The 14,664-nt window shown below is 37.7% G+C and overlaps 1 protein-coding gene across 23 annotated transcripts; it reads left to right on the plus strand.

Moving 5' to 3' along the window:
* Window positions 1–1,898: 1,898 nt before the first annotated feature.
* LOC111908309 (dihydrolipoyllysine-residue acetyltransferase component 5 of pyruvate dehydrogenase complex, chloroplastic) lies at window positions 1,899–4,753 on the plus strand. 23 transcript variants are annotated; one of them, XR_008224504.1, is made up of 9 exons: window positions 1,922–2,091; window positions 2,199–2,360; window positions 2,429–2,520; window positions 2,622–2,872; window positions 2,974–3,057; window positions 3,152–3,246; window positions 3,343–3,910; window positions 3,973–4,056; window positions 4,518–4,753. XR_008224504.1 is itself a non-coding variant. In XM_052764417.1 (9 exons), exons 5-9 carry the CDS (start codon window positions 2,854–2,856, stop codon window positions 4,626–4,628), a joined length of 369 nt encoding a protein of 122 aa, XP_052620377.1. In that variant the 5' UTR covers window positions 1,924–2,091; window positions 2,199–2,360; window positions 2,429–2,520; window positions 2,622–2,677; window positions 2,768–2,853; the 3' UTR covers window positions 4,629–4,753. The 23 variants fall into 23 exon arrangements, 7 of the variants coding, with proteins under 7 accessions (XP_052620379.1, XP_052620377.1, XP_042751381.1 ...); XM_052764417.1 differs by lacking the exon at window positions 3,152–3,246 and having other exon boundaries at window positions 1,924–2,091; window positions 2,622–2,677; window positions 2,768–2,872; window positions 3,840–3,910; XM_042895447.2 differs by lacking the exon at window positions 3,152–3,246 and having other exon boundaries at window positions 1,924–2,091; window positions 2,429–2,504; window positions 2,622–2,677; window positions 2,768–2,872; window positions 3,840–3,910.
* Window positions 4,754–14,664: the final 9,911 nt, after the last annotated feature.

Here is a 14,664-nt window from a genome sequence, read left to right on the forward strand (position 1 = left end):
CAACTCGGCGAGTTGATGAGACAACTCGAACAGTTGAGTTGGATTTTCCCAATATTCCAGTGAAAACGAAGGAACTCGACGAGTTGTATGGGTGCACTCGACGAGTTTAGTTAACATGGACTGTTGACTAGAGCGTTGACTTTCGTTGACTTTTAGGGTTTGGTCAACTGGGGACCTTAGAGACCATGTAGGGGTAAAATGGTCTTTTTACCCTTTTTGAGATTTAGTGGAGGAGTTAGTTTAACATATCAATTGGTTATTACAATTTGCTTATTAGATATAATTATATTATGTAGACGGAGTCTAGATTGTTCGTGGGGTGCTAGATCTACTTGCTTACTTCTGAGGTGAGTCTTCTCACTATACTTACCTGAGCGATAGTACTGTGTGACTGGAGGGTCTTATTGAGTTATCGACCGGAGGGTCTTATGTGCTTATGTTGAGTGATATAATATTATGCATTTTGTCTTTGTGATATATATATTATATTATTCTGTGCTTTATAGAGTCAGGACTGAAGGGTCCAAACCGAGTTGTGAGACCGGAGGGTCTTCACAGAGATATAGGACTGGAGGGTCTAACCCGAGCTATGAGACCGGAGGGTCCTCACTGAGACACATGACCTGAGGGTCCACACCAAGCCGTGAGGCTGGAGGGTCTTCACCTAGACGCATGAAACCGGAGGGTCCATGCCGAGTTATAGCCATGAGAGGCTTGTTATTTGTGTATGTGGTATTTTGGGGAACTCACTAAGTTCCGTGCTTACCGTGTTGTTTGTTATGTGTTTTAGGTACTTCTTAGGATCGCGGGAAGGCGCCGACTTGATTGTACACACATGTTTGAGACTATGTCGAGGATTCTGGGATTTTATTAGTTGCTTTATTGAATTGTGTTTTGACAGTTGATACATTGTGGTTTTCGAGAAAATGTGATACTAATTTTTATGTGATTTAAAAATGAAAATTTTGGTTAAAATTTTATAGTGTTACAGAATATTTAAAAAATTATAGAAAAAACTAAATTAACGAATAAATTTTTTTGTAAAAATCAATTTTGTAAAACAAAGTTGAAAAAAGATTATATTTCGAGAAAGAAAATGTTTGAAAAAATAATTTATAATTTCTTTTTGTTAAAACGAAATTTGAAAAAATCAATAATAAATTATAAAAGAGATTGCCAAAAATGTAATTTTCCAAAGAAAACCAATGTTTAAAGTTACGTAAAATTAAAGTTGAAAAAAAAAAGATTTTGTAAAAACATAAAAAAAATATCATAAATAAATGCATAAAAACAAAGAAGTAAAATAGTAATTTGGTAAATCAACACGTATTCATACCTTTTGCATTTGATACGTTTGGTTTTCTTGCGGCGGAGATTCTTAGTAGAGTACAACAGATCATGTATAACAATGTTATATCCATTTGATCCATTGTTATAGTCTTTAAAAGAATTGATTTTACCATACAAAAAGGCTTATCGGTTCAACATGTTGCCCGTTTGCGTTTTCATCCGTTGTACGATGATAACTAAAATGTATTAATTACATGTGAAAAAAATATTATGTTTTAATGTAAAACAAACTTGTAAAAAACAAAATTGTAATATAATATATAAAACATGTAAAATGTATTTATTTGGGAAAAAAACAAAAGTTTAAAATACATATACAGATAATTAATATATATATATATATATATATATATATATATATATATATATATATATATATATATATATATATATATATATATATATATATATATATATTAAGATTGTGAAAAATTTCAACAGTAAACTGTTGAAATTTAGTGCAACTTAGGTCCCTCAAATATTGTTACATTTTTTGTGCCCCTTTTAGTTTAGTTAGAGGGGGTGTTTTGTAAATCTGGAGATGTAAAGGTGTTCTATTTCGACTTCACCCCCGTGTCCAATTCATTGGATGGAACGTGTCCTGCTTCATCATCCGATGGCTGTCCACCCACCGCCATGACTTCTGTAAACGGATTTATTGTTGGGTCAGCATCTTGCACCGGTACAGGTGGAGAAGAAGACGTCAAAATCTTCAACATTTTCGCACCACCACAATCACTGGTTAGTTTTTTGAGTGGATTTCTTCTACACCTTTTCTTCCAGGTTGTGCTTCTAGGTATAATCGATAGTTACTGTATCACCAACTTCACGATCTTAGCCGATTTCAGGAATGAAATTCTACGTTTACCGAACGGTTGTGCGTCGCCACCGACTCGGCCGAAACCGGCTCCTTCCACTCACCCGGCCACCGCCTCTCTTCTGCTTCATGAAGGTCACTGGCCATACGCCTACAGCCGCATCGATCCATAGCGGAATCCGATAAGCCCAAGGTACACGATCTGATTTGTAATTAGGTTTTTTTAAAACCTTTCCACCAATTTGTTGTCTATTCCATCAGGTTTCAAACAATTTGTGTCAAATATGCCACCATCTGGGCCTACAAATGAATTAGCAAACGAACCCTAAACCTTCACGTAAGAGATAGACGAGGTTTGTTTTTTTTTTTCCTTACGTCCCTCACCACATTCCAACCTCACCATCGAGGAAGCACCTTTCAAGGCAATCATTTACTCTATCTGTTACATTGTTAGATGATTTCCTGTGATTACAACATAACATTTTATATCTTAATCTGCTGCAAGTCATTGTAAGCCACAAATCTTGCATTTTTCTTTGAATTGTTCTGTATTTATTATTTCCATTTTCCACTCATCATGTGAATTGCTAAATGTTGCAGCTAATCGGAGTCCAATGTGCTGGTAATGCTCACTTTTGGGTTAATGCTAATGGATCTTATCAAGAAGAGGGACAAAAAAACACCAGATGATATATATGGGGAGAGGTGACACCTTTTTTATAAATATGTTTCATGTTTATGTTTTCTATTGTTTTCGAATATTTTTTTAAATCCTAGACCATTTTGACCAAAATGCCCCTCAAAAGCTTCTTTTAATTGGATGTTGTGCTTACAAGAGGAGAATGGAATTGGAAATGCTCCCCAGTGTTTCCAGTTATTTCTTGGAGCAGGTATGTATAACAAAAACAACAAAATTACAAATTTAATCCATGGGACGATGATGTGTGGCCTTTTGTTATGGAATTTGTCATGTGTTTTGTGTAGGAAGTTTCCTTCTTGGTTTCTCTAATTGAAATCATTTTTTGTTAAATCTGGGATTTCATAGCAAAAGTTTCGAGTTTGGACTTTCTCAGGCCCAGGTTTTAAACATTTTTTTTGTTTTTTTTAATTATTAACAGATTTCATGGGCTATAATTCATAAAAAAATGAAATCTTTTTGTCTAATTCATTTGTAGGCCCAGATGGTGGCGTAAGGGCATCAATTTTGTTTTATTACATAAACAAACTGGTTGTATACATTAAAATTTCACCAGTTTGTATACATGTATGTATCTATCTACAAAATGGAAATAGGATCCTTAGAAGAGAAAAAGTGTATTTATGTTAAAATTTGACCAAAAAAAAGCACCTTAGTTTACTTGATGGATGCTTACTTTTATGTTGTATTGTTTTTTTAAAGGTTGATATATATTCATTATCAAGAAAGTGGAAAGAATTAGTGGACAAGGCCAGGGCAAAACAGTTGCAACCTCAAGAGTTGAAATCTGTGTACCCTTTCATGTTAAACTGCTTTTGTTGTGTTCCCAAGTTTTGTTATAATGTTGTGGGTTAAGTATAAGAAATATAGCAGCGTATTTTTAAGTATTTGTCAAATATTATCCTTTTTATGGTTTCATCAAAATAAATCTTCTTGAAAAGTTGGTTGTAAGGAATCTTCTTTAATCTGTTGCAGGTACGTTTACTCTTTCCAACCTTGGAATGTTTGGAGTGGATCGCGTTGATGCCATCTTGCCACCAGGAACTGTTAGTTTCCATACTTAACCTCAAGGTCTATCATATGTTCTTTTAATCATGTTTTTGTGCAGGGTGCAATCATGGCTGTTGGGGCGTCTGAGCCCACTGTTGTCGCCACCAAGGATGGTCGAATCGGCATGAAGAGCCAGATGCAGGTATGTTCACAATTACTTTTAGGCTGCATTTGCTACACATGACATGACATGAGGAGAAGGGCATTTATGTCTTTTGCACATATTGCTTACATGGGTTGGGTGTATATAATTTTGCAAGTAAATGTTACAGCGGATCATCGGGTAATATATTGGGCGGATCTTGCACAGTTCTTGCAGACATGTATACAACCTGGTTGTATACATTAAAATTCATAGGATCCTATTTCCATTTTGTTCTATTACAACATTCTTTTTCTTATTATGGTATTGTATATTCAGAATCCTATTCAAATATTGCAATCAAAATTGCTTAGTTTTGGATGACATTATTTTAATTGGATAGATTTTTCAAAGTACAATGTTGAAATAGAGAAATGAAAGTATTGATGTAATAGAAAAAATATTAACGAAAGTACATTAATATTTATTACATTTAACAGTTTAATTATTTTATTATGCAGGGAAAAAGGAAAGTGGTCAAGTCACCCATGGATATTACTTTTAAGCACTTTAAGTCGGCAAATGCAAAAACCAGATGCCAGGAAATGCAAAAACCAGATGCGTACTTTTGAAAATTTATGTTTTTTAATGTGTATGCCTTTGCTATGTAGTCTATATGAATAACTTCCACATATTCAACATTCAGCAATGTACACATTTAACAAAAAAACTAACACCATTCCAACCCATGCAAAAACTAGAGTCTTTTTATTTATGTATAAGTTATCAGAACTTATTTGTGTATTGTTTTTCTATTATAAATTGTACGTCCAGCAACAGGTTATTGAGATTGTCATCTCCAGCAACAGGTTATTGATAGCTTCTACAACAGGTTGTTGAGATTGTCATCTATATAGCTTCTACAACATCAAAGTTGGCATAAAAAATCTTTTCTACTTTCTATATCAGGTAATTACACAGAATAGCAACATACTTTAATTTTGATACCAATTTATGCAATGTACTTCCTTATTTGTCTCCGAAAACAAACACATTCTGTCCCGCGCAACGCACGGGTTACCCCTCTAGTCTGAAATTAAAGTTTGGAATTTTTCTTTAAAAAAATTTGTACTAATATCATAAAAACAAACAAAAGTAGTAAATGAAAGTTATTAGCAATGAGAAAAATGTAAGTTGTAGGTACAAAATTATTAAACTAAAATAAAACTGTATCTAAAATCTAAAAAAAGAAATTTAAGGACTTTGATCTGGTTTCGGTATTAAATCATAAAAAATGTTAAAAATCAGTTAAACCTATAATAACAACATTGTATAATAACAACATTGTAAAACCAAAATTCGTGAATAAATTTAAATTTTAAGGTGAAGATGTAAAAAACTACTTAGGGACTTGTACCCAGATCTGGGCTGGGTATATGGGGCGGGTAAAATCCGATTGCATTATATTTTTTAATCAATGTAAAAAAACGGATGTACACTAAGAGAAGAAAATAGTAAAATAAAAACAAAAATAAAAATAAAACTCAAACACGTGACCTATTAGCACATAATCAACATTCAACAAGTACCTTACGATTGAGTCAGGATAAGGCAGCCAACGTTAACGTTCATTATGCTTGATAACATATTAAGAAAACTTGTGAACCGAAAAACATTCTCGTCTCTTGTCGTCTCCCTTCCTCGTTGACCGGCCGTTTGCCTGAAGACTTACCGCCGATCGCTTTTGTAATTTTCGGCCGTCTTCCTTTCTAGTCGCTATCATCGACGCTTCAGACCTCTTTGTCATCGCGTAGGCAGGTAACTACGAATTATGAAAGCGCATTTTACGTCTCATATATACTCATTTTGTAGTAACACTAAATTGCCTGGTGATGTTCCCTTTATGTAAAGCTTTCTGAACTATTGAAGCCAGATTGTAAGTAGGGATGAGCAAAAGGACCGAACCGGCCCGAACCGGACCCGACCCGGGAACCGGCTTCGGCCAAAATCAAGAACCAAACCGCCCCGACGGTTTACCGATTCCGGTTCGTACCGTTTCTTGTGGTGTCTTCAAATGTTGGAACCGGTCCTTGAAAAATAGCATCATACGGTTCTGGTTTTTGCCGGTTCTACCGGGTCCGATTATATCGGTTCCGGTTCCTACCGGTTCCCGGTTCCAAAAATCCACAACATTAACATCCCGGTCCCGGCCCGACCGGTTCCATCGGGTTCCGGTTCTAGTGACGGTTCCAGTTCCGGCCGGTTCCCCGGTCCATATGCTCATCCCTACGAATAGAGAAGGTGTAGGGTGTCAACCCCGTATAAATCTATACACAAATTCCCGTTCCCCCTCAATCCTAAGCTCTTAGATGAGTTGAGGAACTTTCTGGGAATGAATGTGTCCTAAGGGTTTTTATCACATATTATTATGAATAAAATAATATGACTTATGCTTGCAAAAGCTGTAACATACTAGATTAATGGGATATCTTACCTAACACTTTAAGGAGCATTGGAAGAGTTGAGCCTTAACAGAATCCTTGCTTTTGCTCTTGAATGAAATATTTGAGAGAATATGAGGGAAGTGGGAGAAGTGGAGAAGTTTAAAATTCCCACTATCGTTGCTTTGAGAGGATAAGGAAAAAAGGGGGGAAAAAGTGTGCATGGAAGTCTGAAGGGTCATGCATTGTTATTTGGTGGTTCTTTCATGGATTACTGGGAATTGCATGGGAAATGGAAAGCTCTTGTCTGAGTTGAGGAACTTCCTGGGAAGGAATGTTGTCCTAAGGGTTTTTATCACATATTATCATGAATAAAATAATATGACTTATGCTTGAAAAAGCTGTAACATGCTAGATTAATGAGATATCTTACCTAACATGAAACATTCCAAAAATACGACCCAATATTTTTTTTGTTTTTTTTTAATAATAATAAAGTCATAACACTGAATGTCATATAACAAAACCATACGTCGGGTATCTCAAAAGCCATAATAAAAGTGTCAAATCAAAAACTATATCAAATCATGTCTAAGTATCTGAACAAAACTCCCAGGAATAAAGCTGAAGCTGTGGTGTGTGATGCCATCATCCCGAGCTCTTCCCTTTACTTGCGGAAGTACCTGAAACCAAAACTGAAACTGTAAGCACAAAGCTTAGTGAGCTCCCCTAAACTACCACATACCATACAAACATATAAACAACTACTAGGCCCCGCCCACTGCATCAGACCGGAGCCCGGAAACTGCATCGGACCGAAGTCCGGAACTAATCAGGGCCCTGCCCTCTGCATCAGACCGAAGTCTGGAACTAACTGCATCGGACCGAAGTCCGGAACTAACTGCATCGGACTGAAGCCCGGAACTGACTGCATCGGACCGAAGTCCGGAACTACTGAACATAGCATAGCATACACATATCAACTAGTACAATAACATAAACTGCATACTGAGTCGGGCCGTACCCGAAACACATAACACGCAAAACCTGTCTGAGCCACGAAGGCATCAAACATTTTAACTACTGCATCCGGAAACTACTACTAATTAAACGGGCCGGCATTGTGGCCTTAGACCCATTCCTACTAGAAGGAAACTCACCTCGTAGCCTAGCTACTAAAAGAACTGCTCCGGAATCTATCTGTTGCGTCTTCGGCTTCACCCCGGCTACAATTTCCATGAGTACCCTAAATCAAAAACTGATAATAATACTGAGGGTAAAATGACTATCTTACCCCTGGTTAAAGTCAACCTATTGGTCAAAGTCATCATTCAGTTGACCTGACTCGTCGAGTTGGGTCACCGTTGAGTCCTTACTTTCACTTTCTTGCTTCTGCTCGCTACTACTCGTCTAGTTTAGCATAGACTCGACAAGTTCCTCTTTGATACTAACACTCAGTCAATCTGCATCCGGCTCGCCGAGTTGTATGAACAACTCGTCGAGTCATCCTTCAACATATGAACACTCTGACTGTGACTCACTGAGTTGTATGAACAACTCGTCGATTCTGTTCTTGAGGCATGAAGATTGCCTTGGACTCGCCGAGTCAGGGCATTGACTCGCCGAGTTCTTCCTTCTCCTCTCAAGATCTTCCAAGAATCACACCAAAACACACAAAATGCTAAGAGAGTTCTAGGGTTTCGAGAAGGATGCTCTGGGGGTGATGGGGGCTGACTTGGGGTCCCAAAAAGTTGATTAAATAGGGTGCAAACCCTTGAAATTAGGGTTTCGTCCAGACTGGCGGACTCACCGAGTCCAGAATATGGACTTGCCAAGTCGCCAACTTAAACGTGCTCAATATCCCGACTCTACTCGACGAGTCTGGCTACTGACTCATCGAGTTCCTCTTGAAAACTTGAAAAGTAATTATTAAATAACATACCAGAATTTGGGGTGTTACATAACACTTTAAGGAGCACTGGAAGAGTTGAGCCTTAACAAAATCCTTGCTTTTGCTCTTGAATGAAATATTTGAGAGAATATGAGGGAAGTGGGAGAAGTGGAGAAGTTTAAAATCTCCCACTATCGTTGCTTTGAGAGGATAAGGAAAAAGGGGAGAAAAGTGTGCATGGAAATCTGAAGGGTCATGCATTGTTATTTGGTGGTTCTTTCATGGATTATTGGGAATTGCATGGGAAATGGAAGATTACATCCCATCATAAAGTCAATCTCTTATCTCTTTATACTTTTAATTTAATATTTTTATAGATACTAATTATTATTTTATGTAATTATGTTTAAAATAATTAAATTTGACATAAAATAGGGGTTTAGGGGGTCTAAGTTATGAAAATTTCGAGTTTGAAGGAATTCCCGACGTAAAATCTCCTAAAATGAAGGAAAGGTTCGAAATGGACAAAAATCCGGAGTGTGGTCCGGAATTTGCGAGTGTCCAAAGTGTTTAGGGAGGTTCTGGAGTCATTTAGCAAAAACCCGGAGCATTTCCTTGGTTCCGAAGTCAGATGCGAAGCCAGCAGGTCCGGAACGGATATGTGAAGTCGGCTAGGAATTCTGAAGCGGGTCACGCGATACATTCCGGATCCAAACCTTCTGGAGTCAATCTTCAGGAGCCAAGCCTTCCAGAGCTGCGAGGAGATCCGAAACAGGGGAGTTCCGAGATGTGATTCTTCCCGATTCCTTAGAAGGTATTCCGGACTAAGAGGGTTTCGGACCAAGAGGGTTCCGAACAAAGAAGAGAGGCTCCGAGAATGAATACTATATTCCGGAATGGTCTTGTTCCTTTGAGTTTTCTCCTTCCGTTTTGAGTTGTTTTCGACCAAGGGGGATACATAGAGAGACTTGGGAGAGTTTTGAGATACATAGAGAGATTTGGGAGAGATTTGAGATACATAGAGAGATTTGGGAGAGATTTGAGATACATAGAGAGATTTGAGAGAGATTTGAGACACTTAGAGAGATTTGGGAGAGATTTGAGATACATAGAGAGATTTGGGAGAGATTTCACATACATAAAGAGATTGGGGAGAGATTTGAGATACATAGAGAGATTTGCATTATAACAATACATGGCTCATAAGGAATCATAATGTAAACTTTAATGCGTTAATACAAGCCCTACACTAATTGATGCTTACATGAGAGAAGAATTTCCTAGCCTAAAATGCTAGTTGCGACATTGTTACCACTATGATGTCGTTTGCAGCCTCATCTTCAACTTCCTCCTCGAAGTTATATTCCAGCTCCTCATATGTTGTAATGTCTGCATTATTGGCCAAAGGTTTCATGAATATTGACAAGGTAGATTAGTAAAACAAAATAAGACTCTTTGGTTAGGGTTTTAAGAAAGGATTGAATATCTGCTAATGGTGTAAAAAGCATATAAAGAAATCTCATTTCAGAAGAAATAATAAGTAGGTTCATGATCGACATGGTGTGTTGAATTAAAATTTTTTGTCGAAAAAAGTTGAAACTTTGGTTGGTGCATGCTAATTTGGAGAGTATTCTTGAATTTTTGGTGTGGAAAGTGAAGAAATTTGAATTTTTGATCGTCGACTAATTCTACAATAGCTTGAGGATCGTAAAATAAGGAAACTGAATCGTCAATTAGTGTCGACTACAAAATCTTCATCCAAATTTTGGCTCTAAAGCATAATTAACAATTACTGTTTTTAAAAATATTAACATTGTAATATTAAAATATATAATTAGTAGATGTACATTTAAAAAAAAATATGATAATTTTTTTGAAATATTTACATTTTGTAAAGCTATAACTAATAAACAAATATAAAAATGTGGGAGCAAGCATATTTGTGTTTCTTATTGAATACAAATAGAAGTAGTCAATACCAATTTATTAAAGATGTAAAACTCATGGATGACATATGGGTCATTGGTCATGTGCATTGGGTGGTAGTCGATAAGAACCAAAAATGACATATGTATCATTGTTCGCGTGGTAGTTACTTATAGTGTCATGGTAAGACCAATGGATGACATATGAATCATTAGTGATGTCTATTGGGTGATAGTTGCTTATAATTTCATGGTAATACCAATGGATGACATATGGGTCATTGGTAATGTCCATTAGGTGGTAGTTGCTTATAGTGTGATGGTAAGACCAATAGATTCCATATGGGTCATTGGTGATGTTTAGTAGGTAGTACCTGCTTATAGTGTCATAGTAAGACCTATGCATGACATATGGGTCATTGGTGATGTTCATTGGGTGGTATTACTTATAATGTTCATGGTAAGAGCTGATGGGTTTTAGCCATAAGAACTTTCCTATGTGCACATACAAACCCTAAAGCTTGGATCTAGGTTACTCTAATTGAACATGCAATATATCCAAGACTTTCATGGCTAGATCTAATGTAAACTAACCATCAGAACATGTGAAAACAGATATAGAATAATACCTTGAGTTACTGGCTTGAGATCCTTCTTCTTCTTGGAGCTTAGAGTCACAAATGTCACTCCTCTAATGGCTTACAAACACCAACTAGCAAGAAGATGATTTAAGATAGGGAGAGAGGTGAGAAGTCGGCAGGTTTCCTCAAACATGGAGTGTCCGATTTCTCCAACCCTAAGGGTCTATTTATATTGTGAGCTCCTAGGGTTTCACCTTAAACCCTAATTGGATAACTTAGCCTCAAAGCAATCCAAAGATCATTCTAGATAAGCCTTTGGACGATTTCTAGGAGATCCATATCCCTAAAATCGTCCACCCCCATATCCATAAAGATCCTTAGCTCAAAACACAACTATCACACATTTGACAGTTTATGCCCCTTTATTCAATTAGTCTCTTTAAGTCACCAAATTAATTCCTAATCAATTTATGACTTATATTAATTAAATAATATTATTATTCCTGTAACATATTATTCTTATAATATATTAATAATAATAATATCTCTTCTCTCTATAAAAATCACCTTGTCAAGTTGCTATGGTGAAGGCAACCCAAAAGGACCATGCACAATCGGATCAAGTACTTACCAAATATAGTTACAGCCTTAGAGACTAATCCAACGGTCTCCCACTTGGATGAGTCTAGTAACTATAAATGCAAACACAATCTGATTAGCAATCGTAGCTCTCAAACACGTTGTCAACTCTGATCTTATCAATATCCTGTCCTTTATATAAGGGATCGTACAGTCCTCTGTTTAGATATTATGCGGACAATCTTATGGAAATTATTGTCCAGCATTTGGTTTCTCGATCTCAGGTTCATTTGACATAGAACTCAATTGAACACATCAATTCAGTCCTGACCGGGCCTGGCACATAAGTCAAATCAAATCATCGAGCGGCCGAGATATCACTTTTATTCTCTTAGAATGAAAGTAACAGATAAACTTCGACTTATATGCATTTACTATTTACGAATCAACTATACACAACAATGCGTTTTATGACATCAATTTACTGATGCGGTTCCGCATTGTCAATGCACAACCAATTAATAAACAACAAACCATATATCTTGGTTTTAAGACCATATGATATTATCGTCTTGCGATCACTTGTGTCACATTCCATAAAGTGATTCCAGCAAGCACGGGTTTATTCCAATGCTTAAAACTTGTTCATAAGCACTCATGAACGTTGTAGCAAACCTTTGCTATGTCTAATACTCTTTTAGACAATCTACACACCAATTCATGACAATCTTCATTCATACCTACTTCCAACATATGAACGATTGTGGACCATTCGAATAATTCGATTATTCTTAATAACTTAATTATTCAGGAAGTCAAAACATGCAAGGTGAAACAATAGTTAAACAATTAACATAAGACAGTAACTTCACTTATAAATAATACTCCTTTATTTAATCATCAAATGTCAATTACATTTATCTATTACATGTTTCTAAAACTATCTAATCTAAAATAATATCATCCTTCAGCCCAATACTCCTAGCATGCTGCAAGTGCTTAACCTTGCTCAGTCCCTTCATAAGCGGATCTGCTGGGTTATCTTCTGATGATATCCTCTTAACCACAAGGTGTCCTTCTTCTACTCGATGTCTAATAAAGTGATATTTTCTATCGATATGCTGAGATCTACCATGATCCCTTGGTTCCTTGGTCAAGGCAACCGCTCCTTCATTATCACAGAAAATTTCCATGGGCTCCTTTGTGGTAGGCACAACTCCAAGGTCACCAATGAAGTTCTTCAACCATATTGCCTCCTTTGATGCTTCGCTCGCTGCAATGTGCTCTGATTCACACGTTGAATCAACTACAGTTTCCTGCTTGGAACTTTTCCAAGTCACTGCTCCTCCATTAAAGGGTAAAGACCCATCCCGACTGTGAACGGTAGTTGTCTCTGTCGGTCTGGAAACTGGCATCACTATACCCTCGCACCTTTAAGTCATCACTCCCTCCGAGGACTAGAAACCATTCCTTGGTCCTCCAAAGGTACTTAAGGATGTTATTGACCGCAATCCAATGCACCTTTCCAGGGTTCCCTTGATATCTACTAACCATGCTCAAAGAAAAGGCCACATCAGGGCGAGTACAAGTCATAGCATACATGATCGAGCCAACTGTGGAAGCATAAGGTACTCGGCTCATCTCGGCTATCTCGGCTTCGGTACTCGGACTTTGAGTCTTACTCAACTGGGTATTACTTTGTATTACTTTGTATCGGTAGTTCTCCCTTCTTTGAGTTTTCCATACTAAAACGTTTTAGTAATTTGTCTAAGTAAGTATTCTGACTAAGTTCTATTAGTCTCTTACTTCGTTCTCTCACTATCCTTATTCCCAAAATATAGGAAGCCTCTCCGAGGTCCTTCAGAGCGAAGCACTTCTCGAGCCAGGACTTAACCTCCTGTAGAGTCGGGATGTCGTTTACTATGAGCAGTATGTCATTGACATACAAAACGAGGAAGCTAACTATACGCCCACTGGCCTTAACATATACACATGATTCATCTTCGCTTCGTACAAATCCAAACTCTTTGACGTTCTCATCAAAGCAAAGATTCCATCTGTGAGATGCTTGCTTAAGTCCATAAATGGACTTCTCAAGCTTGCACACTCTATTCAGATGCTTCGTATCGACAAAACCCTTTGGCTGAGCCATGTAAACATCCTCAGCCAACTTCCCATTAAGGAAAGCGGTCTTGATATCTATCTGCCATATTTCATAATCATGAAATGCAGCAATGGCTAGCATCACCCTAATAGATTTTATCTTAGCAACTGGTGAGAAGGTCTCATCATAGTCAAATCCAGGAGTTTGAGTAAAGCCCTTCGCCACCAGTCGTGCGTTATACGTGTGCACATTCCCATCCACATCGATCTTCTTCTTGAAGATCCATTTGCACCCAACCGTCTTACGTCCGGGCATATTGTCAACCAAATTCCAAACTTGGTTGTCATACATGGACTGAATCTCGTTGTCCATCGCCTCTTTCCATTTAGCAGACTCCGGGCCTACCATGGCTTCCTTATAGTTGTTAGGTTCATCTAGATTTACTAGTGTATTATCACTAATATACGTGTCCCCTTCGGTAGTAATATGAAAGCCATATAACTGGGGTTGAACTCTCACTCTTTCGGAACGTCTAAGAGGTAAGGACTCGTCAATTGGTTCAACCGGAGTTTCCTCCTCGGGTTGAGCGCCAGCGTTAGAGGTTCCTTCATCGCTCGACTCTTGAATCTCTTTAAGATCGATTTGCCTCCCACTATCTCCTTGGCTTATGAGTTCTCGCTCTTGGAAAACCCCTCTCCTCGCAACGAAGACAACATTGTCACTCGGTCTATAGAAGAGATATCCAAAGGATTTCTGCGGGTAGCCGATGAAAATACATCGCTCACGACGATGTTCGAGCTTGTCGTGAGTCTCTCTTCTTACGAAAACTTCACAACCCCAAACCTTGATATGTGCCAACGAGGGAGCTTTCCCTGCCCACATCTCGTGAGGTGTTTTGGCAACCTTCTTTGTAGGGACTCGGTTAAGGATGTGGGCGGCAGTCTCTAATGCATACCCCCATAATGAGATAGGTAGTGAAGCACGGCTCATCATAGAACGGACCATGTCTAACAAGGTTCGATTATGCCTTTCTGCCACACCATTCAACTCCGGTGTCCTAGGTGGCGTCAATTGCGAAACTATTCCGCATTCCTTGAGATAGTCATGGAATTCAAGACTTAGTTACTTTCCTCCTCGATTGGATCGA

The sequence above is a fragment of the Lactuca sativa genome, chromosome 1 (assembly GCF_002870075.4).
Source record: "Lactuca sativa cultivar Salinas chromosome 1, Lsat_Salinas_v11, whole genome shotgun sequence".
Taxonomy (NCBI): Eukaryota; Viridiplantae; Streptophyta; class Magnoliopsida; order Asterales; family Asteraceae; genus Lactuca; species Lactuca sativa.